General features: G+C 42.7%; 2 protein-coding genes across 7 annotated transcripts in view; one reads left to right on the forward strand and one right to left on the reverse strand.

Moving 5' to 3' along the window:
• The window catches only part of ccdc177 (coiled-coil domain containing 177), a 94,846-nt gene that overhangs the window by 56,992 nt on the left and 10,827 nt on the right, over positions 1–27,027 (forward strand). For all 3 annotated transcript variants that reach the window (XM_053845545.1, XM_053845546.1, XM_053845544.1), the window contains one exon: positions 23,085–23,120. The gene's annotated coding sequence lies outside the window, so the exon portion shown is untranslated. The remainder of the gene's footprint in view (positions 1–23,084; positions 23,121–27,027) is intronic.
• On the reverse strand, positions 439–26,993 carry smoc1 (SPARC related modular calcium binding 1). 4 transcript variants are annotated; one of them, XM_053845551.1, is made up of 14 exons: positions 26,702–26,993; positions 16,566–16,743; positions 16,429–16,488; positions 14,411–14,523; positions 14,230–14,329; positions 12,156–12,203; positions 10,405–10,461; positions 10,094–10,171; positions 8,552–8,738; positions 7,281–7,360; positions 6,181–6,286; positions 5,418–5,662; positions 5,259–5,306; positions 439–1,484 (listed from the first exon to the last, which is right to left on the reverse strand). In XM_053845551.1, exons 1-14 carry the CDS (start codon positions 26,795–26,797, stop codon positions 1,468–1,470), a joined length of 1,413 nt encoding a protein of 470 aa, XP_053701526.1. In that variant the 5' UTR covers positions 26,798–26,993; the 3' UTR covers positions 439–1,467. The 4 variants fall into 4 exon arrangements, with proteins under 4 accessions (XP_053701526.1, XP_053701525.1, XP_053701524.1 ...); XM_053845550.1 differs by having other exon boundaries at positions 439–1,481; positions 5,279–5,306; positions 10,405–10,494; XM_053845549.1 differs by having other exon boundaries at positions 5,279–5,306; positions 10,405–10,494.

Raw genomic sequence — 27,027 nt, forward strand, 5'->3', positions numbered from 1 at the left:
GACTGGCCAGTGTCCGAGCTCAGCCTGGAAACACTTGAGCTGACTCAACTTGTGAAACACACGCACTCTCATTGTTTTCATGGTGCAACCGTCCGAGGTCATCTGAGATGCACGTTTAAGTGGATTAAGCGGCAGACACTTTGGACATTCTTGGCCGAGCAGCGTGATGAAGACGGGAACGGTACAACAGAAGCTAAAGTGGTGGACTCAGCAGAGCTTCACATCAAATAAACAACAATGACTGTTGATGAAATACAGTCTGGTATTAGCCATCCAGAGCCATAAATCAACTGAGCTCTAATGGCCTGATGTTTGAGCTTGTATAAACACCAGGAAAAGGTTATTTCGTTTTAACATACAACAAGGGAGAATAACAAAAGTAAAAGAAGAGTCTTGTGCCAGACAATAACATTTCATAAGACAAAGTTTATTGTACATATTTACAATGGAAATGTTGTAATGGGAAACAAAAATGGAGCGCGTTGACATGTTACTGTCCAACTACTGATAAAGAAGAAGGGGAAATATTTTTTAATTTGAATGGAGCTATTGTATCTTGTCATTCGTACATGAAGTAACAACCGGTTTAACGCCGCACAAAGTGCATTTGAAAGCAGACTTTATTTTACGAACTGGCCTTTGTAAACGCTACATCTTGTTTGTAGCGAGGATAAACCTGAAAACGGCCTGTGACAGGAGATATTAATTCTCAGCTAGGCCTTGTAAACATGTTAATCCAGCTGTGTTCAGTTCTTTTCATCTGTTTCTACAAGGATCTTGGACAGTATCTGTTTTTGGAAAATATAATCCCCATAGCTCTGGATTATGTACAAACTGAAGGAAACTATCACGTCTGAAGCGGCTTCTCATTTGCGCTGTCGTGGATTAGTTTGGATATTTTAAGTTGCTCCTTTAAGAATGATTATACCTCTGAATAATGCAGCGTGTAAGACATTCAGTTTCAACCGACACAGTCGATTTTCACCCTCATCAGTCATGTGGTCCTGTATTTTAGATTCGCTTCAAACAACCGCACATATGTGTTAATGTCTACAATGCAAAATTACAATCTTAACCAACAACAGATGTCACATTGCGTACCCAAAAATGAAATGAAACGAAACAGCCGACTCGGCAAGTCATGACTAAACGCTTTTAAACATCACTGATGTGTTACGTCATCACACACTCTTCTACCAATCCAGTCAGTTCTCCAAAAATATATTCTCATGTACTCACCACACCTTCTCCGACTTCCTCACATAACAATGAAATAAAAAAGAAAAGTCAAACAGGGACAAGAAAGTGCAAATATTTTAGCGCCACCTTTAAGGTATTTCAGTCCTTTTTTTTCTTTTTTACTCTGGAAATTCTTCAGATCCATCTTTTTCTTTCCTGTCAGCAAGCGTGCAGATGCCTTCCTTCTGTGCCCTCTGCTCCCCTCTCAGCTTCTTCAACCTCCCTTTTTCAAACCAGGCGACCTACTGAGAACACAGGGGGAATGAAAAAAAGAGGAAGAAAAGTATGTAAATTAATGTAACTTGACATTAAAAAAGATGTTAGAGAGTTGATTAACGTTTTTTTAGCAAGCTGGCAGCATTTGATGCAGTTTAGTCATCTGGCAAAGGCTCATAGCTGCCACTTTATAAAGATACAGTTCATGTATATCATTCAGGCATCTGGAAGGGCATCAACTATTGAGTGTTTCTATAGATCATCAGGAGACTGTCATCCTTTAAAGGTGCCATTGGTTCAGTCAGATCCCTCACCGTGTATCGCGGACACCACTGTCTGAAATGAATGCCATGACGATCATGAATAGCTAAACATAGTTGCACAGAACTCACACAACCTTTTGATTTTCAAAGGAAAATGTGGTCGGTTGTGGCGTCTTTTGTTGAGAACTGTGTTTCTCTAGCGTGCATGAATTCCTTTTTCTGTTTGTGAGGAGCGCAGCAAGAGCAATTCCTTGGCTGCGGAGTGACAGAAAGACTCTTCTTCCTGGTCACCGGGGACACCGTCATTAACAACACAAAGATCCTTCCCCTCTCCCCGGACACCCCATGTGATACAGTGCTGAAAGCAGGTTTTGTATCACAGTATATTGCCTCACCTGGGAACCGCCAAAAAAAGACAGTTGCCTCTAGAAACGTAAGGAAAATGGACTATTTGGGAACTGAAACCAAATTATTTCAATTGAACTGGCTTGCACTGATAAAGGTCTAGTTAATTTGTTGATTTCATTTTTGCATTTTAAGTCACATCTCAGACTGATGTCAGAGTAATTAAAAAAAACAAGTGGCGGGCCGTAATCGCTGCTGGCTCTGGTTGTACTAGACTGTGGGTTCCCTAATGGGAGAGCAGCCTCGGTGCCAGGTCTGCTTCATAATGCCGTCCTTTCATTCCTCGCTAATGACGGACAGCGCCCGGACAAACATGAGAGCAGAGAGGGAGACTCCAGCGGAGAGAAGGAGCGAGACAGGAGACCAGACTTAGAAATATGCCAGCCAGCTCATCCACCTGGCTGGAGAGGTTAGGGGCTGAAGGAAAGTGGCTCTGAGAGAACATGTGGATGCTCCCTAAGAAGAGAAAGGTTCATGTTTCACTTATTTTAGGTCTGATCAATACATTTAAATGTCCACAGAATGTCAGCGTTTCCAATGAGATTCTTTCAAAACAGGTGGTTTCTTCTCAAACACGGCAAAGCATCAGAGAAATTGCCCAAATAGTTGTTCACTACAGATTCACTTTCAGCTTTTCCATGTGTGTTGCCACGTGTAACAGTGGAAAAACTGAATAAGAAGGCAAGATTGGTTCTTAAATTGACCAAAATAACCTATTTTTAGGTCCCTGGCAAGATTTGTGAATGACGCAGCTAAAGTTATCGGGGAGATTGACTTAAAGTGTAATTGTAGTAAGTGTGTTGTGGATCCGTCCCACATTTCTGAGAGCGTTTCAGCACAGATGTCCACTGGCACTACATCGATTTGCATCTTTCCAAATTGCATTTGTTCATTTTTCAGCTCCATTTCTTTTGGCAAGACTGAAGTCACCCGAGGGGGGCTTCAGGTCCTCAGACACGGCCTGAGTATGGCTTTGCTTTCAGTCAGCTGATGATCTCCAGATCTGCTCAGGATTGTTGAGAACTTCTAATAGAGGAATGTTGAGCTTGGTTTTGGTAGATGTATCGAGAGAATCAGTCATTCATTTATTGTTAGGACGGTAATGTTACTATGTGGGTATGGGGAGGAATGTAGCGTTCCAAAATACACTTGACATTTATAAGTAAAGTTTAGTTCTACTGTAGTAGGCTGACTGCACACAAACATTCCTTCTCCTTGGACCATATCATGCACAATCCAGGCTTTCGTTTGCCCAGTTTACTTTGAATGCTACTTTGCTGTCCAGGTTATTTTGAAGACCTTGTCTGAGCTGAAACCGAATTATCCATCCCATGAAATGTTTTTCCAAACTCTCATTCTAAGTTGAGGTTACGTTGTGCCAGTCTAGTTGTTGCAAGCTCTGTCTTTGTCTGTGGTCAGCCAACGATTTTCTGAACCCGACGTGAAAGATGAAATTTTCTTTTTGTTTAACACTACGATTAGTGTGGACACTAGAAACAGTGCAGTGTGACATCATCATCAGTGGTCCCCCACAGGGTTCATCTAACTAAGCACCTACACCGGCACCTCAGACAGAGACCCACCCAGACCTAAACATCCGGAGTTACGGAGCTGTGGTGAAGAATTTATTTAGCCCTGAAAACGTCCAAAGTGAGGTCACCATCTGTCGTCCTGCTAAGTGAAATATTGTCTCCTGTATTGTGTTGTGTTTGTTCAAAATAAGCCTCTGAGAAGACATATGTTTGCACTTACTTGCAACATTTTAAGAAACCAAATAAACACGACTACCCTGCTTCCAATATTTATAAAAAGCAAGTAAAAATGGTATTGTATTCTCTGCTGGTAAACAAACGTAATATTCTTAAAACAATTAGCACCAGCCTGGACTCCCACCAGCGGCCTGACTGGAACAAGGCTTTACAGCTAAATGGAACCCCCCCGGGCTTCTATTACCGAACCATGTTTCCAGTCTCTTGAGGGGTGGACTGCTCTCATATTCATCATTTTAAAACTCTCTCAAGGTATTCAGAAGTTTTCCTTGACTGCTGCCAACTTGAGAAGAGTGAGCAGATGTGCTCCAACCTGGCCCAGGTCCCACCAAGACCTCATGAAAAATCAGTCCCTCCAAGCTCTGAGAGCGATATCGGTGGCAAGGCCGCGACGGAGCTAGATAAGATGTAGAGGCTGACCAGTCGAGCTCAGCGGCTGTCTGTCAAGGTACAGTCAAGCTATACTGTACCGGTTATGTAGCGTACAGCACATCATTCTGACGGACCAGAACGAGGAGCTGTGTAACGCTGTCATGTGGAGGTTAGTGTCTGAGGTGCTCTTGTGTTTACCCTGGCACCCATGCCCACAGACCAAGAGACCTCGCACAGCGCCTGTTCCCTCCTGCTGGGCAGTGCCAAGGTAAGCACATGACCTCACTCCACCGTGGCGTGAACAGCACCACTGTCCAGAAGAAATAAGCCCAACAAGACCAATAATCTCAATATCCCATTTGATTGACCATGGGACAGATGGAGACCAACGACAAAGTGACAGATGTTGGAAGGTAGCTAGCATGTACCTATTAACTAAAATGAACTGAGGAAGTTTTGACGCTCAAAATTGAAACCTAAATCAAGTGTCCTATAAACCCTCTGTGCACTATTAGCTAAATGTTTCATCAGTGTTCGTACAAGAACCAACGAAAGCGCAAGTGTCAAACTTGATCACACAAAGGGCCGAAATGTTGTCTTTGCGGGCCCCCAATAGCTTTATTATTGTTCAGTGATTTCACTGAAAAAAAACATACCTTTAAGATGCTGAAGTGTAAAGTCTGCCATCTAGTGGTAGGAGGCTGGCATTACCAGGTGTGTCCACACTTCCTGGCTTGCAAGCTACTTCATTCTTCATTTAAATGTGGTTTGAAAAACATTTTGTTGTCAAAGCCAAGTAGCAAATGGCCAAATTGTGAAAGAAAGAAGTTTTTTTTAGTTCGGCATTTTATCTGTCCAAAAAAATCTACCATGATTGAGCCAATTTTTTTAGTATAGTGGGCTGCGAAGGCCCCCCGAGCCCTGAGTTTGACACAGTTTACCTCAAAGTATGCAGGGAAAAAGACAGTTAGTAAGTTAGCGCTAGCAGTCTTACTGAACAAATGTGTCCCTTGCCTTGTCCCTTGATGGTTGGATGAGCTTCCTGTGGAAATAAAGCTTGGTCACAAATGTGTTGCAATATATTGTGGATAGTAATTTACAGCCTCAAGACTCTTCCTCCCTCCCCCCTCTAATGTCTCCAGCTCCCTCTTACCATCCTTGTTGACACCCAGACAGCCCTTCAGCTCCTGCAGGGAAATGGCTTTGTCCTTGTTCAGGTCACAGTAGTCGGTGAACTTGCGGGCACATTTTTTGGGTTTGGCTTTCTTCTTTAGGTATCTCTTGAAAGGCTTCAGCTCTTTCTTGTTGATGTCTTGGCTGCCGTTGTTATCCAGCTGGGCAAAGTACCAGTGCACCACTCTCTCCTCTAAAGTGTGACTGGGATCTGGTTCAACAAACCTTTGACCAGTCAGGGGAAACAAAACAGGAGAATCACAGATGTTATGGGAACCAGCTAAACATTTGAACTCTGCTGCTGAGTCGTCAGGGTGAGTGTAAAAACATCCCACACTTCAACACAGTGACTCCCAGAATGTTTGCATCTGTTGCAGTGCAGACTTCAGGCATCAGACCCAGTCCCATCATGGACTCTCACCAGTCAAAGTTTAAGACAAATGTGAATTATTGCTTTTTCGATTCTTTCCAGTGATGAACCAACAATTTTATCTTAACATTCCCAAATCTGAGACAAAAACATGCATGATGCTAGATACTGAATATATGGTTCATCCACATTCTTCAGAATAAAAAGGACATTTTCAGAATTGCAGTAGCAAGTCATGAAGGTAATTTGAAGAACTCGTTTTTCTCTGTTAACCTTGCTTCTCAGTGCATTTGGAGTCTTGTTTGAATGTAGCATCCTTAAGAGAAGTCAATCATTGAATTACCATTTTCTTCCATGGTGCGTAAGTACTCACCTTCCACCACTGGAGGGAGCTGGTGAGTTGATGGCCTGGACCATGTCTGTAGTGAGGGCATCTAACAAGCTTGTAATGAATTCCACTTTCTTGCTGTCTGGGCACCCTGGCACCAACAAAGCACATGAACTAAATTAGCCTCCAGAACACGTTCGCAAGAGTCCGAACTCTTCTGCAGAGACATTTGCGGTTAAATGTACTTTATTTTCGAGGATATCTGAAAGGAGTGAAGGCACATGGTGAAGTGTGGCTTTGGGGTGCTCTGTTGAACAACACAGACCTGTTAGCTTTTATGACACGATGAACGCCTTGGTAGCTCTTTTTAACTGTCCAGATGTATATTTTTATTGCACGCCAAACCACCACAATTTTTCTTCCCTAATTGTGTCTCCCAGAGTGGAACACAGCTGCACGCTCTTCTAATCTCGCTGTTCATGTCCAGTTCCTATTTCCCCACAACTCGGTTTCCTCACCAACCTTTGGCTTTGACTGGTCTGTTGGGGTGACAATCAAAAGAATTTTCTGCAAGTGTGAAATTTGGTGAAGCTTACAGCCTTGTTGGCTCCATCTCAGCCAAGATTTACCTCTGTCACTGGAGCCATTTGCCAAAGTTGCCAAAGTGACTTTCCCCTCCAACCTACACGTATGTTCTTCAGACTTTGGTGGCGATATTAAACCTGCATGCTGTTAATGGACTGCCAAGCCGGCCCTCTCTTGATGTGGTGACCGTGAAGATGTGTACTTTGTTGTGGCGGTCCAGACCATTCCCCTCTGCAGTATATAAAACTCCTCTTAGCACCCCGTGGACTCAAACACCCACAGACTCCGTGCCACGCCTTGCAACACTCACTCCTTCCATAAAACATGCCACACATCTGCTGCGCAGTCACAGGTCCGTCTGACTCTGTAAACTCGCCAGATGGGAAATGAAATAAGAGCTACAATGCAACTTTAAATGACGGTGTAACAGTGAAGTGACAAAAGTGTGGAGAGGAGGAGAGGTGATGACCGCTCTGATCTCCGCCTATGATCACTTTACTTTAACCCTCATGTTGAGCAACTATTGCAGGTGAAGACACAATAATGTTGAGAAGACAAACCTGTAATTTCTCTGACTTGGAAGGGGTCTCCAGTGTCTGTTTCGCGAGGTGCTGCACCGTTACACTCAGGCGTCCTGTACCTGTTACATGGAGGATGAAGGTTGAAGAACAACACCAAACATATTGCGCCATGATAAACATAGTTAACACTTTAATGTGCTCATTAAATGGCTTTGATGGACTTGGGATGAACACATTTTATGCCTGTGCTGGTCTCTCTGTTTCATTTGGGTTCTGGCACATTTATTTCCAATGTGATGTTTTACAACACACACATAAAACATATTCAGGTGAAGAAGTAATCGCCTGGGGTTCATCAACAACAGACATATTCCGTTACGTCCTCGCATGTGGTGCCTTTTACAGGAACGACAGTTAAATTTATGCTCCAGCAATGAGGATGAACTTTCACCACCACTGCTGCACTTTTGTTCTTTAGTTTCTCTTGAAGCTGTCAAACTAAAGGTCTGTGGGCTTCATTTGAACCGGGTGGTGACACTCATTTTTCTGTTGCCGTGTTCAGTTCCCGTGCTCACCACTAGGGACACCCCTTGATCCAGTGGAATCATTTCAGCCTCAGTGTTCACGACTGCGTGTAATGCTACAATATGGAGTCTTCTAGCTCAGCTCTTTTTTTTACCTTTCAGCTGACCTTCCAGTTTACTTTAACAGCAACATACAACATACAGTAATACCTTACATTTTATTGAGCTAATATCTAGTTGTGCATGCTAACCATCACTAAATATCAGCCAATGAAGCATCAAAAAAACAACAGTAACATGAGTAATGGTCAAGAATGAAAAGCTTCCTTGGAGGATTCATCTTAATCCCGACAGACAGGGAGGTAAAACAGTCTCTTGCTATAAACAGGATTTTAAAACAAAACCTTACATCAAACTCTATCTGTTTATGACAACCCAATATTTAGTCCTGGAATCTAAGATTCTAAACCATTAAGCAAGCTCATTTTTGTGATGAAATGGTGTTGAGTAACTATTAGAGGTCAGGTTCTAAGAGTAAATTTGAAGCTATGGTGTGGCTTACCAAGTCGGAGAATGGGCACCACCCCTGAGAACACTATCCAAGATGGCTCCCAGGAAGTACCATTCAAATATGCCAAAGATACCTTCTGCACGTTTTGTGTCTCCACTTCATGGGCCATGTTTACACTGCTTGTATTCGGACAAACTACGTGCAAGAACAACCGTCGCCATCTTGTTTTCTGACTTGGCTAACTGGAAAGAGCAACTTGGAAGTCATGGTGTCACCTGGTGGAAGTTCCTGGTATGGGTCTTCCTGTGTCCACCTGCACACACCAGCAGTAGCCCGTTGACTGGTGGCACTGGACAGATTTGTAGAGTCCTCCGAGCCCGCAGTCAGGAATGAAAATACGGGGATTCTGCCGAGCCTCGTCCAGGGCGCTCAGCCTCTCCTGGTCACAAGAGGGAACCTTCTCTAAAACCATGAGAAACGCACTCAATACTGACACACTTTTAGGGTTAATGCAAGACAGCCTGGTTTCTTAGGTGGACCTAATTTAATCCATAAACACTTACGAGAACGTTAGTATATTTTCAATACATTTTGTCTTTTGAGAATTTCAGGTCCGGCAATTGTGTTGTGTTGTATGTTGCTTTGTTTGTCAACAGATTTTCTTGTTTTGTTTGGTTTCCTCACCCTCTAGAGTTGAGTTTATACCAGGTTGTTGACTATCTTGACGCACACCTTAAACCTCTTAAAAACCAAGTCTCTCCGCCCACCTTTCCTTTACACAACTCCGATTCCCTTCATCCATGGAACCTCAATCTTTGGAGTTGACCCCCAACCAGCTGTCTCCCTTGTTGCACTCCAATGGCTTTCAGCTGTGGGTTAATCACTACAATATTGTTTCACGCTAGCCTCCTGTGAAGTGAAAGTTCTCAAATTTAGCCAAAATGTGGCTCCAACAGTGCCATTTCAATAATAACTAAATTTATTGGCACATTCTGGTCATCAGAAAGACCGGTTTGTCTTTGTTTTCCTTCTTTCAGTCGTGTTTTTTGCTATCATTTCCATCTGTGCTGCCAGACACAGAGCCATATTCTGAAAAAAATGTGTCTCACAAACATTCTAAATCCTGTCTAAAATAATCCATCACAACAACTTACAGATGTTTATAAAAATAAATTAATTTGTCCAAGTAAAGTGAGCTCCAACTTTGCACAGCTTTTGAAACTTCAGGTTATGACATCAAGGAATGAATTTAGGAGTTAAGGAGGAGTGCCTGCCTCTTTATTCATCCCACAAAAGCTCAATAGATAATGCCTTGGTGCCACGGTTGACAGCTGTAACTAGCTAGCCGTCAGCATCATAAAGTGCCACGTGAATAACGCACCCAAGACAAGAATCATCTCCCAGACCGCCGTCTAAAACCCACACTTGAGTTGCTACAGAAGCGTGAAAGCCGTCCAGCTGCCCGGAGGGGAGAGAACAAGCCCGGGTGTAATTGAAAAGGAGACAGCGAAAGCTAAACAAATTCCACCAAAAGGAAAGAAACCATGAAACATAATCGGACCCATGCTGCTCCAGAATGTTTCAAATTTGATCTGGTGGCGCTAAAAGTGGTCACAGTGGAGCCGATCATTGGCTTCATAAAAGAGTGCAAACCAGAGTTTTATTGGGGACTTGACTGGAAGACTGTGATCATCTGAATGTTGGTAATATTTGCATCCATCCATGGCGTCAGCTCAGCTGCTCAAGCAATTTGAAGCTTCTATAGTCTTCTTCAGTGGCTAACACACACTATATAAAACTCTCATTTTTGCTTGTACCTTGCTTCTTGGCGCTTGAGTTGTTCTGTTTGTCCTTATTGACCAGATGTTTGATCCACAGCGTGGGAGCTGTTATCTCTGCAAACATAACACAGCATTTCTTAACTGTATCACCAGAGTAACATGGCAGTCATTCACCCACCCCCATGTATCATTCAGGTATCATCAAGAGCTGTCGTGCACTCGGTGAATGATCAGATAGTTCAGGAGGAGCGGGAGTGGAGGTGGGTTCTAGATATTTTGGGTTCAACTTTAGCTTGAAATTCACGTAGCTCATGACTGAAAAAGCACCTCTCCGATTGAACACGTACCATCGCCCTCTGGGGGGACGTGGGTCTCCATGGTGGGTGTGGGTTTGGAGCCGTCGTCTGGATTCAGGGTGAGAAAGAAATGGAAGGAAACTACCATTATTGAGGTTAATACAATCTACTCTCCAGAACTGTTGAATGGTTGGGATTTGCACTTGGCCCGGCCAAGACAGACAGAAAAAACAGAGAGATGAACAGACAGAAGCAGAAAACAGAGGACATAGAGACTTTAAGAACCACACTTGCTGTCACACACACACACACACGTCTCACTCACTTTTAACTTAAATTAATTCAAACATGCCGACACTTCTAAGATCCAATTGTAGTACACAATAGTTCACAAATGTCCATTGCCACAGGGATTTTAAGTACAACTTTATTTACTTACTAAATCCTTCATTTAATTTATGCATATATTAAATTAGTTAGCATTTACGTTTGGTTTTACTTTGTTTTGCGACTTCACTGCTGAATAACATTAACTGAAGTTTCACATGTTTCACCACACTCTAGCTGACACCTCATTTTATTTCTCATTTTACTTCAAATGATAGTTTTAGTAAACTAATGCTGCCATGAAGTTTCTTCACAAACATGAGAGAATGGATTCATATACTGTGTCTGAGGACCAAAGGTCCTGATGCAAGAAAGATCTTGGGTTCGGATCAAGTCCAGGGATTTGGAGCAGTTCTGCGTCCTTGTTATGTTCTCTGGTTTCCTCCCACACTGTGGTCAGGTTGTGCATCAAAAATAAGGGGTCAAATTCAGTTGGCCCAGTGGTTTTATATGAGTCTAGTTGGCTCAACATGAAATTCAATAATTGAAAGTGCTCTAGTAGGAATTATTAACAATTCATCTGGGAACTCAGAAAAGCTAAATATGTACTTGGGAAAGCTGATGTATGTTTATTTACAGAGCCATGAGGTGGAGTCTGTGATGACCACTGAGACTCTTTACTCACACTGTCTGTTTAGACTGATATTTCCCCATGCTACTCTCCTCTCAGTAAGTGATTGATGCCTGCCCTCAAGTGTCTTATATAAGACACTTGAGGCCTATAGATGAGATACTTGACATATTTGTAGTTCAGTTTCAACTGTTTTGCTCAAAAGTACAGTGTTACTACGTAGGGACGCTGTGTATGAGACTAATAAGGATGATAATTGGGTGACTGGAGTCACCTTTCATACTCACCCATGTGCAGCCGTGTGGATTCTGGAACTCTCCTTGGGGAAACAATTCCATCAAAAGCAAACAAACCACAGACAATTGGATTGCAGAAAGGAGCAAATCTGATCAAACTGTAAATCCATTTCAGCTGCTGATCGGCATGAAGCAAACACGTCTGCTGGTGCAGATGATTCCTTCATGTCTTTTCTGTTATTCGTTTTCAAGCCAAGGCAGATTGAACAACTTAGATGTGTTTGTTAGACAAATGTACGACGGAGCGTGAGGTCTCATTCTGAAGTGCTCTTCCGTGGGTTAAATCTTGCGAGCGAAGTGACTTGTTTTTACACGGAATTGGAGCACGATAAGAAGCTAGCACCTCTGCGTGATAAAGTTCTCGCTCACAACAAACAGGCTATTCAGAACATGACAGTGTTTTTGACTTGTTGATAATTTCAAGCTGGTTCCGCTTCTTTTTTGTCTGTTACAACTCAAATATTTGCAATCTTAGTCCAGCAGAGGTTCCTTCTCTCTCTCACACACACACACACACACAGACACACCAAACATGGATCTCAACTCACCTTTTCTGCCTGAGTTTTGTGGCCCAGGTGGCCGGTCGGTCACTGACCCTGCAGAGGAGCAAGCAGAGACACCACAGGTTTGAAGCCTGGCAACAACTCACATTACACCATCCACGGCTCAGAAAGTCATTAGTTAGGGATGCACACTTTCAATGTAGCTATTGATGAGAGTCAATCTCCATGTAGTCTGAGGTGGACGCCCACCAACATTCAACATCGATGTCTGACTTCAGGAGTCAATAAAAAACACTCATTGAAACAGGAAAAAACATTCCTCTCCCAGGTGTCCGTGTCCTTGTGATGCAGTTATTGGTCGCCTTTAAAAAGCAAGCTGTCCATGCAGGCGGCGCGGCTCATGCACGAAACATTGGCGCCAAATCATTACTGAATGTTCGGTTAGTCAACTGAAAGAAGGTTTACTACCTGACAATCCACTTGTCCCTGCATGAGCTCCCAAAAATTCACGGAAGTTTCCTGCAAATGTGTCAAGAGGATGCATCATAATGTCTCGCTACAACCGGATCTGTTTCCTTCTGTTGCTCGCCACATTCCTTCTCCTGCTGAGCCGAGTTTTGTAGATCATTTATTCATCTACTATAGTGATAAAATAAAACACCTCTGTATAAATCTAAGTCTTGGGTCGCAGATTCTATCAGTCTCCGAGCATCCACATGAACAAGTGCAGTGCAAGCACTAATAAGCCTGGTGCCTGGAAGCACATGCATGCATGACAACTGCCCAACAGAAAGGCATGCGACCTAGACAACACCTTTATATCCATGGTTGCCTATTTGACAGGTTATATGGACTGTTGTTGTTTCTTTTTTACCCACTGCTGCAAGGCTTCTCTTGACTTTTATTTATGACTTTCTTGCTTCCACTCTTTTCCCAGATATCTACTTGTGTAGAAAATGTATATTTTATTGTCATGTTAATGGAACATCTTATCATATTAAATTCATATTAAGTTATACATATTTTTGTTAAGATACTGCGTATTTTCTATAATAATATTCTAAAAAAAATAACAATAATAATGAGGTACTTTTTTTTTAACAATACAACAAGTGATGACTTGTCCTTACTGCAGTATGTTATTTGTAAAGTGGTCGGCTAGTTTATGGTGGAACAAACCACAAAGGTTCCCAGTTTTCCTTCTTGGTTCCGCTTCTGTTGCAAGTTAAAATCGACTTTTGACATAACACAATACACATTGTGTAGGCAGACAGGCATGTGCTCATAATGTCAGGTCTGCTTAGTGTAAACTGATCAATGTAATCGATATAACAGAAGCCTTGTCAACAACTTTCAAACAACTATGGATTGATTTATAAAAATGTGAGTAAAGGTCCGGTGGCTGATTGAGCTTGTGATGGACGTCAGCCACTCGTAGCAGAACCCTTTACACCAAATTTGCTCCATATGCTCCGGTCGCCGTGCAATCCGCTCTTGGCACGGGGCCCTCATATTCTTACTGAGGGAAAATGTTGGTGATTATAATAAAGTGTTCCCAGTCAGGATGAGCCAACTCAACCGTCTCTTTCTGGGGCCTTCTGCGAGCAGTTAGAGACGGGGAGGGGCGAGGCGAGGCGAGGGGATGGGGATCATTAGCCTTCTGGTTGACCTTGCACCTGCTAGGGCTCACAGAATGTGGTGCACATGAAACTTCAGGTTTCTGGTGTCAGCGCCACAGCACAGAAAAGAATGCACTCTTTTCTTTACACAGGTCTTAAATAGCTTTGAACTGAAGGCAAGTTTCAGATGGAAGTTTCATTGATACTTTTGGCACAACTGGCTTATATAACAAACCAAGTTGATATCACAGAAAAGTACTATTTTTGCTTGGGAAATTACCACAGTGAAAAGTAAACTGGATGACATTCATGGATATCTGGATGTGCTTTGACTCTTGCTGATACGCTTGACATGACATGATTCAGCATGGCTGCACAAGCTTTTACAACTTGTACTTTTGGTTAAAAACCTTTCTGGGAAAATGATGAGCCCAAAATAGTGTTTCCAAAAGCTAACCAAGGCCCTCTCCCTACCTCACCCAGCTCCCTGTTTGCAGTACCTGAGCACACTGGCGTCCGGTTGTGCACTGATGAGCCACTGACTGGTTTCCCCTCGCTGGTGACACACCAGCAGTAACCCGTCAGTGTGTGACATTGGACCTGCACACAGCACAGATTTAACCAAACATACATTAGCATCTGCGACAGTACGTTCCAGAGAGAAGGGCCGCATGATTCAACCTGTGCATATGTTCCATCGTCGTTGCATTCTGGGATGAACATGGACTCTTGAGGTCTCTTGGCCTGCTCCAAAGCCTGGCTCCTGTCAAACCGACACTTGGACAGCCCGGCATCTGTTAAGCATTGACACGACGATCTGTTCTCATTCACCGGTCACGGTTGTTCACTACAGGAGCTGCCTACTGCCCCGCACTTCACTGTTTAGTTTTCAAAAGAAAGAAGATTAAACATTCACTTGACAAGCTAGCTGCTAGCAAGTCGCGTTACATTGTCATAACACTTGTATTCATATGGTTGATGCAGAGAATAGCACTGGCTTGTATCTGAGTAGCAGGCTCCCTGAGTAAATCATATTTTAACACACTGGAAGAGACATGCGGAAGTGGGATGATGATGAGCTCATACCAAATATTGCCAAATATGTTTCCCAATATAATTTTGGAAACACACTCTCCAGCTAACCTGTTTTCAAAAAATTGCAATCCACTTTATTGACTTTTCTGGCGGAATGAAAGCAGCTACGATCCGCCTAAAAAAAAAAAAAATAAAAACACTTTGGCTGCTTGAATTCATCGCTTAGTTCTGGTGCCGGGCCTACGGTTGTGGGGAGAAATTGATTTGGAGTTCAGCCTTGCCTCCTGGCTAAACCCTTTCCCATCACAAGGGTGTAGTAAAGAACCGTCAGGACCACTCCCACTTGTCTGGTCGTAGCTGACTGGTCAGGATGAGCTAACTGGCGTCTGAGTGACACCGCTTCATTGCTGATCAGCGAAAGAAGAAATGTAATAGATGAGTTGCTTCTATAAAGTCCAGTTAAAGACTAAAGTTGGTCCATACTCTGTCGGTTTCAATAAAGCGGCAGCCTCTTAACAACAAAACAGGCCCAACACAGAGGCACAGTTCTGTCCAGCTTTTCGCTCCCTGGCTCACCAACCGTATTATGAAACGCGTCTCTATACAACCAAAGGAAAAAGCTCTGGCTTTATTCGGGAGAGCTGTGATCCGAAAGTTCACCCGGCGAGGTTCAGCTTTGACTCCGGACCAATCAATCTCCAGAGAGCGAGGAAGCGACTGATCCTGGCCTGTAAGCCATTAGGCGTGACAGAGAGGCGGAAAATCAAAACATCTTCTCATCTACTTTGACTCATTTGAATCACGGCTGGAGTTTTTTCAAAGCATGATGCTGCATTTTTTTTCTAACCCACGAGATGCATTCCAGAGAACAAGTGAATCATTTAATAACTAGTTTGTGTGTGATTCTGGTCTGGTGTGTATTTTGAAGGGTTTTTTTTTTTCATTTTTGTTGTAGGAGCTGGAGAGGAGCTTGTAGTTTTAACCCAGAACTGTCCAAACATTGGACAGTTCAGGTCTAGTTTTTGGCACCAGACTTTTGTCATCTAAACATCTCACATAACCCAAACTCCCATTGCCCCTTGCTTCCCAAATCTGAGGGTAAAGTTGTTGACCAGGCTGTGTCAATCATTTTCTTTATTAGGGCTAAAAGGGTGGAGCCCTGGTCCATCACAGTAGTGTTTTTCAACCTTTTTCTAGCCATGGCACCCTTGGTTCATTGAAAAAGTCCTATAGAAAATCCCTATTTATTTGTGAAAAACTGTAGCTACTGACACTCGGTTGTTATTTTGCCAGGCTATTTGCAGAAACAAATAGCAGAAATGTATTTGTTTCAAATAAGAGAAAGAGATGGGCAATATGGCAAAATATATCATTCATTTATTTATTTGCTTAATTTAAAAAAACGTTTTTGATTTTATCACTGAACTTGCCTCATAATAAAACAAAAAAAAATTATTCTTTCTCTCTCACAGAAATGTCCCGGAACAGAGTAGCCTCAACCTGTGAGCTTGTAGCTGTGAGGCAGAAGCACTCACTGAACACCATTATGACAACGGTCCTTGTCACATGAAAGCTGGCATTCAAGCCCAGTACAGCTTGACCCACACCAAAAGTTTTTCCTGGAATTCTTGTGGCCATTGTATGCAAGAAAGAAAACCCCTTACCTTTATGGTCCAAGTCTCTTCCCTCTGGTTGGGAAGTAGGTCCTACAGGCCAATTTTTTCCTGCATGACAATGGAAGCAACATACATCCCGGGGTTTAAAATATGACGCACAGGTGTTGGTAATTCCAGCGTCTTACCGATGGCCTCACCTCGACACCGCCCTCGATGCATCTGCGTCAGCGTCTTGTCTTTGCAGCGAGCTCTTTGCAGCTCACAAGTCGACTCATAGCTTTTCCCGTCCGACCCACAGACAGGTCGTCCCTGTATCCGCGAGCAGATGACGCCGCAGTGGTTGTCTCTGTCTCCGATCAGCCACTGCAAAACACAACAACACGCTCAGAACAAGCAGAAGTAGATACCGAACATAACCAGAACGAGACGTGCGAACTGACCTCCCCTCCACCGTCCTTCTGTTTCCTGTACGTCTGCCGCTAATAGTAGCTGAGTTTCTCTTTAACAGCTCTTTAAGTAGCTGTTTTATTTACTTTATTCGCCCTAAAAGAACAGAACTAGTTGAACCTTGATTAGGCTCAGCAGGTGCCAAAACCGCAGGAGGAATATTCGGTGAACCTCAACCATAACATTGACTCACGATCTATTAGCGGCGTTGTTCCTGCTGGAAAGCCGCCTTCGCTCTGACGGCCGTAATGATTATTGGCTTTCCAGCAGTTGCAAACATATTTTGTGAATTTCAGGGGAGACCACACTTGGCCAGAGAGACGGGGAAAGAGAGTCGGCGAGCGGCTGCGCTTCTGCGCCAGCTCTCGTTGAAAAGCTCTCAGGAGGAGCTCTTGATCCGTCTTATCATGCGAGGGGCTTGTGGAAGAATGGAAAAACACACGTTTGTGTCCACAAGACAAACTGAGAAGTGTTTTTACTAACAACCCTCCAGTCGGAGCTCTGAATCTGACAGCAGTTTGTTAAGAGGCGTCCTGGGAGGACGGTGGAAAACGACAGCCGGCCAAGAGCGAGGGCACAGTTTCCAACCCTCCCCTCGCCAAAACCTATCAAATAATCTGAGGGCTTTTAAATTTGATGACCTGTAAAAACACAGCGAGCCGCTCACAACCCTGCCACTTTAAGGACGACGTGAAAAACAGTGTTCCGATTAAAGCCAAATATTAAATTGTCCTTTCGACTGTATATGTGAAAATATTTTTTTTTGTCATAGAGCTTTCTCATGCAACCAGACTTGTCTTGCCAGAAGGCACAGTGAGATTTAGTTGGGGGGATCTGAACTATAAGAGGCATCGTGGTTCCACTGGATTGAGCGGAGTAAACAAGTAAATCCATTCCACCAGTTGCTGTTAGTTTGTGTTTCTTCTGGTCATCAGTCGATATTTGGCAAGTGTGTGACCCAACAGTTCCTCTATAGATTTGAATTTTGGAACCACACTGAACGTCAAATGCTCTCTATCGAAGCTCAAATGAGTAATGTACCCCAAATTTCAAAGTAAATTTCTGATCTTCTCCTTCATGTTGCTTCCAATGGGAAGCTCAGTGTCTTTGTCTCTGACTCTTATAGACTAGATATCTAAGTTCTAATCTAAGTAATAATCTAAGTAGCACAGAAGAATGAAGATAACATGATTATTCTTGTTCATTTTGTGTTACTTTTTGATATATTTCACTGTGCAAATATAGAGGTTCTTTTCTACATCTCATGTTTTCCGCCTCCTATTCTCATAAATATACATTTTTGTGGTATTATTTAAAAAAAAGTGAAACAGCATGAAAGTTTCACATTGTGTTGATTTGATAATTTTACTGCCAGGTCCGTCACGCAGAGCTGTTCCGACTATGAGAGAAAAAATTGTCCTTCATCTCAGCATCAGGAAATGGATAATCATCTCGCTGGGGTGGTCCTGAAACTGGAGACTTTCTGGTTTGATGTCCACATTACAAACCAGAGTGACACTTTCCAATTTAATGTTAAACTGATATGGAAGCAGCTCTGATAACTTCATTGTACAAGGAAATTGGACGAGAAAAAAACAACGTTATTGGATACAACAACAGGAGAGAAATCCAGCTCCTCTGGATCTTCACCTCCATGAAAACAGCTGGAGAGTTAATGTGAATTTCTCTCTGGAGCTGGAGAGAAGCTGGGAAGCTCAGAGAGTTCAACTCATGCGGAGTGTGTCTTTTGTCTTCTCTCGCAGCTACTATTGAAGAAGAAGGGGATTATTAAAAAGAAGAAAATGCTTTACAGCAATATCCCTGTCGATGTTAAGGAGAGCCTGGAAGTAGATTCTGATCTCGACTGAGTTCCCCGACTCTGACTCACAGCCCTAATGGACGCGGCACTTGTACCTCCACTGTCATAATAAAGCGGTAAATCACAGATTTCAGGAGGCAATTGTCCCCTAACTGGACTCAAACACCTCCCACGTCACAGTGACTCTTTCAAACGAAAACACTGAAGAGCTTAGACGGTGAGACTGAAGATTTCGAAACATGATTTTAAAATAATTAAAAAGTAACTCATGTGTTAACTGACCAATAGTACTTCAAGATGATAAATCAGTGAATAATGAAGATGATGGCTGAAGTACCATGAAGACGCAGCTTGTTTAAGCAGCGCATAGAAATGTTTACGGACGATCTCTTTGTTAAGTACCGCGAGCAACAAGATTGATGCCTCCTGCTTCCATGCACACCCTCATAAAGAGTGAAATGTAGTGGCTGTTGTGCAACTATCGCAACACTAACAAAGCGGTCGGCTTTACGGTCGCTGGCAGGGAGCCGGGTTTATCATCAGCGGACGATGAAGGAAGAAATATGACTGGAAGGTTATTGGCTTCAGATAAAGATGCTCTGCTGTTGACGCCGAGGAAATTTAGTACGTGTTAGTGAGACCAGAGCGTTGCTTCAGAGAGACTGTTTCTGGAGGAGTACGCTGAGTTTCACAACTCAGCGAGGAGGTTAGTCCTGGACAAGCCTGGTGGCTACGCATGGTATATACTGTTCCCTTTCGTTTGCTTTGATGTATCTTTTTCGAAGGACTTTGTACTTTAAAATTTGATTTTTTTTTGTTATATGTATAATTATTTAGTAAGTTTATAAGTAATAATTCAACTAATACTTGAATACCTATCGAAATAAGGGTTCTAATAAACCAGGATGAGTCATTTTGCAAAAACAAAACACTAAGATGCTTGTAAAAATGGGTGCGAACTAAATTGTCTGTAAACTGATCATTGAATTTTTTTGCATCTTTTTGTCTGTCCAGAGATTTTTTGCTACTAAAAACCAATTTGTGGACTTGCTCCAGCTCCAGCACTGCCCCCTGGTGAGTTATGACGTGACGAAACTTCTACTAGATCAGTCCTTCTCAAGTGGGGCGGCCCCCCATGTGACCTTGGGGAACATACTTTTTTGCCGTACTAGAATAAAGTGTAATTCCACATCTATGTCATGATTTTTTTTAAATTGTATTTTAGGCAAATTGATGCACTTTAAGTCTTTTCTGTTGCAGACAAAGACAATGTTAATAAAGTTATTCTTCATTGGAAGTTTATCTGTATTACTTTCTTTTTTCTTTTCTTTAATGTTAGCAAGGATACAATGTTATGCAGAGGTGTACTTATGATAACTTTTTAGACAAATTATACTATCTACAGAGGCGGCGGAGAGTTAGGGGGGTGCGAAACGTTTACTTCTTCCTGGGGGAGCAACAGAAAATAACTGAGAAGCACTGGTTTACATCCACATGTTTCCTTTTTGGGTCGCACATTTGGCTGTTATCATGTAGTTTAGATGCAGAGGAGGAAGACAGTGAGCTTCATGTAGAAAGGATGAGAACAGGTGTGAGCAGAGGATGATGAAGATGGGCGAAGGTGCAGCAGGCTATGGCAAGCCATGATAGATAGCACTGATAGATGAGGTAACATGTCACTCCCAGAATCCGTCTTAAGCATTGAAAGTTCTGTTCAAGACTCTCGCGAGTCAAAACGATAACTGAACCGTGAGCAGAGAACCAGAGCAGCTCCGAAGCTTAAGCAGATCAATGTGTCTGCAGTTCACCACGCTGATGTTTGCGCACACAGAGATGAAGATTCACTCCTCGCTGCCACCAGAGCCAAGGAAGTGGATCATGAACGTCGTCCACCCGCTCGGATCTAATTGTGGGCAGTTGTCTGTCTTAAACAGGCTGAGATCATCAGGATAATTAGCCTTGGGTTTTCAGGAAATCTAAAAAGAGAGAGTCGTCTTTCATGCTGTTTCAATTAGGTCATTTAGTGAGGAATGTACGAGGCTGCTCGCTGCTCTGTGAGTGTCCAAATTTAATCTGGAACATTGAGACTTTTAGAGGCTCATAATCCAGGGGAAGTGGACAAGTGTTTTATGCCCGGCTTAACTCTGACCTGACTGTCCTGGTGACTTCAGCTGCGCATGAGAAACAGCTGCCAATGGAACATGAAAGGTCACAGATGACATTTTTCTGGAAGTTTCTGTCGTCTTTCGTCCGGGTGACCAAAAACAAGATGCTCTGTCCGAGTACAAGACTCGATCGGAGAGGGTTAAGAAGTAAATGTGATGAATTGTTTTGCGAAACGACAGGCTTCACATGAGCCGACGTGGCGTTTAACGTGCGGCAGCAGACGGCTAATTGGCCGACTGGCCAGCGCGGCCGCCGTGCACTTTCACCTGGTTAATTTGCTTCATGAAACACACAGTGGGGCCGCTCCAGATGTGTGTGTGCTCTCATAATTTATAAGGTCTGTGTGTGGGATCTGGAGCATGAAGAGGCCAAAATGGATGAAATATCAGGATCGATTCAGAAACACATCAGATGTCTTCCTAGTTCTCCTTCATTCTGAAGTGGAGAGAGGGGCCAGTTACACCCAGTACACAGCACAGGCTGCTTTCTTGTGGAGGACTTTGCTGTGGATGCTGAAGAGGACACTGGTTTCTGCTTAGAATCTTATTTAAAGTCAAATGAATTTGACTTATTGTTGAGTAAAAAAACCTCTTGTTGGACCCCTGAGTCCGAGTCAGCGACCAACTTGTGTGTCAACGAAGGGAGGAAACCGGAGTGTCTTCATTCACACATACAAAAAAAAAACTTCACATTCTGGCTGCGGCGCTTGCTGTGCTAGCTACAAAAAGAAAAAGTTCCAGTCAGAACCCAGAGTGACCTTGCCTGCTAGAATTTCCGATAAAGCCTTAAAAACAGAGGAATGGATGCTTGAGAAACCGATAATTGAACCAATGCTCCCAGATGATCAATACTGGCTGCTCTGGAAGAGCTTTCCTACTTTTTCCTGGCTCAGTTTGACGCTCTTTGCTTAGCACAGCAATATGAGCCGTTATTAATTAAGTGGGGAATCAAAGGTCACGTCTCGAGCTCGCCATGTATTTTCCTAACAAGACGGACAACTTCCTAAATCTCCTTTCAAGCCTCGTGTCCAGTCAAACTGCGGAGCGGAAGTGTCTCCGTTTCGTTAGCGGTTTAAATGTGAACAGTTCTGCCGTCTGTCTGTGTGTGTGTGAGCTCTCCTGACCAGACGCTGCAGGGAGAGACCACACACTTGGTCAAACCAAAGGAATCAATTCAACACCAGGGAGATTTTTGACTCAAATCCGCTCATTCCGTCTGATAAAGGAGCGGAAGTGTTTCTGCCGCCCAGATCATTTGAGGGATTATTATAAGCTCCAACTGGATCACACCACAAAGGAGATGTTGAATTATTTAGTTATATTTTTTTGCGAAAATGATCTGTGGTAGGTTCCACCGAGCTGCAGCCTGAGGGCCACATGTGGCCCTCTGTCTGTACTCACTCAGCCCTTACACTGTCGACATGAAACTCTGAAACATGCATGTTATTATGACTATAATTCAAATTATTAATGACTTTTCATTTATGGGGAAATAAATGTAATGCACTTCTCTGTATACGTCTCATTTCCAACAGCTATTAAGAACATTTTGAATGAAAGTAAACACCATAAAAATACCTTATAAGTCAAATTATTTAGATGTATTGAATGAAAATGTATATCAAATGTATATATTATATTTAGATTTTAACATTTTACTATAATGAGATGCTTAAACCAGATTACATTCTTTACATTAATCACATTTCAGAACTTTTTCACTGCTCTCTACACTACAGACATTATCGTTGCTTCTTTGTCTTCAAAATATCTTTTGAAATTGTTACAACAAAAAACTACATTAGTCTCAAGAAATAACAGCTTTTTTATATTTTCTATTTCAGTAAATGCTTGAAGTTGAAAGTAAGATATCTGTTCATAAAAAGCTATATAGTTCTAATGTAGCTACACTTGTCCTTCCTTATAAATCACAATTCACCACAAAACAAGTCAATTGAATCAAGAATAAGTCGCTTGAATTCGCCCTCGCCTTTTTTTATGTGTGTCAGGTTACACTTCATATGAACCAGTTGGTACAGAGAAGCTAATCCAACTAAACAGGGTTTTAAACTCACATTGAGCCCCAACTTTCACCTTAGAAATGGGATAGGAAGTTGAAAATATACAGAAAAAAAACTTAACTAAACATTGCTTTCCTTTTAATCAGTATCATTTCATTGTTCCAGCTGGCGTAGCTACTCTTGTCCTTCCATGTAAAATGTTAGTTTGCGTTTGATGTCATGATCTCTAATCCATTTCTGATTTATTGACAGGGTCACAGGAGCTGGCGTCGACCACAGCTACCAAGGGTGAGAGGCAGGGGCCACCCTGCACCGCACTTTATTACACAGACAGACAACCACTCGCATTGGGACTCATGTTTGGAACACGTGTATGAGAGAGCACTGCTGCTGCAGAGCATCCACCACTCGACCTTCTGCCACATGTATTTATCTTTCAAGTACACTCCAATTCACTTTTGCTTGTTCACATCAAACGGTTACATATGGCGTCTATCCATATCAAGCATGGACTCTCTTATGTGAAATATCAATGCAGGCCTCTGACAAATATGGCGACCAGACTCCACTCTGACTGCGTGACCACTGGGGTCTCACAATGTTGCAAATGTCACGTACCAAAGCAGAACAAACAACCATGTTTTGGGGGTTTGTTTCACAACGTTCCACTTCTAAGTCCTGTCACCTGTAATCAATTTCAACAATGTGACTTGGAAGGCCTTGAATCTTAATATAGCGCTGCTTGGTCGAGCCAGAAGATGAGGAGATGAGAACATCGCACTGACAGGGAAGTTGTAAAACAGAGAACGACCAGCGTCATCAGGGAGAACCTGCTTAAAAGAGCGAATCCGTCCAGCGGCTAATGGGAACCTGCTGCCGAACGCTGCGTCGCTGCATCTATCCGATTGAATTCTTTGTGCAGAAGATGGTATTGGCAAAGTGTCTCCCCATCGCTCTGCCAGGAATGTGTTTCCACCCAAAGAAAAAACATCTGGGAGCTCATGGTCAACGGCTCATCGACTGGTTGTGGTCCAACATGTCATGAGAAATCTCATACATCATCTTCTTTTTGCCACCGTCATCCTTTGCTGAAACTCATCTGTCACATCAGAGTGTATGATAAAAGTGCAATATTTCTCACTCACACAATATTGTGTCGTGAGACTTGATCTGACAGGCTTCTCAAATGTAACACCTTTGCCCTTTGTGGGACAATCGAAGAAATCTGTCAAAAACTATTTGGATGTAGGTACATTTGCAAACACTAAAATATTGGAGAAATAATTTGAGAAAATGGTATTATCTCAAGAAGCCAGGTGAGGTGGTGCAGACATAATATACATTAAAAAAAATATGTATATACATCTTTAAGTGTATTACAGTTTCAGACTGTATTTATTTATTATTATTACTCATAAATTGTATTAGGTACGTGAGGTAAATGATTAAATTCAAGATATAGACTTCAATGAAACAACACGTTTTCTCCAAAACAGTTGTCGATCCCGCCGAACTAGGTTCAGGCCGGACTGCTGTCTACTCTGAGGCTGTCTGTGGAGCTGTGTTTTTTCCCTCTTCCTGGGAAACAGCTCAGTTCCGGACCCCCACGGTGCGTTGTACCCATAAATAACAGCCAGCATGCAACAACCATCAGCATGCACCTGCAGCCTTTACATGCATCTACACAGTCTGGCAGGAGGCTCGCACCTGCATGCGTGTGTCAGTAACCTACGTCAATCCAATAAAAAGGGTCGTGGTTCTGCTCCCCAGAGCTGGAGGTATGCAGTCTTGGCTGGTGCCACACCAACGACTGACGCGTTTATGTTCGGTTTTGAAAGTGTTTATTGGCCTTCAATGATGCTGTCATCCAACTATGCAGGCTGACCTGTCCGTCTGTCTGTCTGACTGGCATACGTGGTGTGGAGGATGACTTCAGAGTTTCAAGACGACTGTTTTGGCCACTGTTATTTACTCCTAAATGTACTTATTTTTTAAGTAATCGAATATGTATCAGCCAACTTTTTGAAACAAAAATGGACTATATGAACTCACTTTTCAAACTGAAATGTTTAAAAATAAATTTCAAAATAAGATATGAAAGTAAGTGAAAGTTCAGATGGCAGTAATAACTAGCTACATTTTGCGTTCATTCTGCGTTTCAAATGGAAAATAACTCACTGTCAGGATTTCATACAAACTGCAGTGTTATTTTTATTGTGACCAGTGAAGTCAGCACACAAACCTACTATGAAATGAGGATTTGTTTTCTTAACTTGCTGACAGATTGTTGTTCTGTCACTTTACTAGGTCCTATACTTCAATCATTCCTTTCTTCCCTGGAGAGGGTCCCCGGGGACCGCAGCCTGTCCCAGCTGGACAGGTTGTCGGTCCATCACCAGACACCTATTGACGTCACCGAAAGTGAAATGTTATTTTGGGCTGCTAAATTCAAAGGTAATGAACAGCTCGGGGAGCAGAGTGTGGCGCTGTCATGTGCGAGTGTGGCGGTGCTGACTTGACTTGCCTGTATCTGTTCTGCAGACGTGATGACAACACTTATTAAAATCAAAGCTGGGGTACGTCCGCCCATGCAGGAAAGAATGATGAAGCCTTCACATCATAAAAGTTTGTCCTCCACTTCACAGTTTATAGAGAAATTGCCTCACAGAGTTTCCATAAAAAGGGAAAATAAGCAGATCAGGCCTGATATCTGGGTGGAAAGTGGGGGTGTAAATTGGTCATGAAACAAGTGTGAGCAATGTCTCAGCTATCTGCTGTGGGGGTGTGCGGCGGGAAGTCACCCGATATGGCTCTGAAACCGTGAAGGCACTTTTATGTGATGATAACGACTCTATTAATGTTCACTAAAAACCTGACGCCAGAGTGGAATTTTTTTTATTGGAGAACCGTTAAATCAACAAGGATCGGTTTGCGAGTCTGCCGAGGACTTTTAACTCGGACAGGAAATATGGAGGCAGTAGTTCAGCAGCTCTGATGCGGATGGACTTTTTCACCTCCTTTAGGTTTTACCTGCTCATCCAGTTCCTGATCCTTATGAGTCTCACGTTTTGAGGGTCTGACTTTACTGATTTGACTTTTCAAGTGCTCATCTCATTACATTATTACTACTAATGTTACTGTATCTATTGGTGTGCCTCAGCCAGACAGAGAGATCCTGAACGTCGCTTTAAAACCTGCTCATCCTTCTCCGCTTGTCACTGCAAGTCGCTTGAAGAAGATGCAAGATAGGTTTCTTAAATTAAGTTTGACAGGCTGAAGATAAGCTACAGATGAGAATTTATGAATCTATCTTGGGAATATCTTGGCGTTTTTCAGTGATGTGTCTCGAATAAATCATGTGAGGTCATGACAGTAGTCTTTTGCTGGAACTAAATCCAAAGCCTATCTCTCTTTAAATTATGAAGGTATAAAATCTCAACAGCTAAACTTTTTTTCTTATTCGTATTTGACTGCTCATTATGTTAGAGTGCAGCAACTTGAGTTTTGTCTCATGTTATTTCAGATTTGCAGCCATTGACTGTCAACTGTTCAGCTCCTGCATGTACGGATTTGAACGTTAATAATTCATTCTCAGCTGGTCCCGGTCACAGATTGTCTGAATAATATCTGTAAAAAATAACCTCTACCAAGCAAAAGGAACTTATTTATGTTATTAAAATATGTAATAAAAAACAGAACGTCAGTGATGAAACAGATTTCCTTTAAATGAATGTCAAATTATTACTATTATTTCTTTTTTAGCTTAGTTTAAGAGGACAAAACTTTAGTTTTAGCGCAACAGAGTGAGATATTGTAGATCGTGTGAATGGTAATACGAGCCTCGGCGCTGGTTTGAGGAGGGTACTCACCCTTGAGCCAGGCTTTTGTGCAGACACTTGAGGCAGGTAGCAGAGGAGCAGCGGTGCCAAACAGTGAGCGAATGTGAGGATGAAGGACACCAACATCACTGCGCGTCAGTCAGCGCGACACGGACCTGAAAACTGTTCCGAAAATAAAGTTGAATCCCTCCTTTTTTTTTCTTTTTTTTAAAATGTCCGGTCGCTAGTCACATAGTGCCGCGAGTGGGCTCAGGATCATGGTGGTGAGGTGTATCCACGCAGACGGGATCAGCTGCTCATCTCTCAGGTTGTCTCGCTCTGAGCCATCGCAGCTTCATTTAAGAGCAAAGGTGGGT

This window comes from Synchiropus splendidus, chromosome 16 (genome assembly GCF_027744825.2).
Source record: "Synchiropus splendidus isolate RoL2022-P1 chromosome 16, RoL_Sspl_1.0, whole genome shotgun sequence".
Lineage (NCBI taxonomy): Eukaryota > Metazoa > Chordata > Actinopteri > Syngnathiformes > Callionymidae > Synchiropus > Synchiropus splendidus.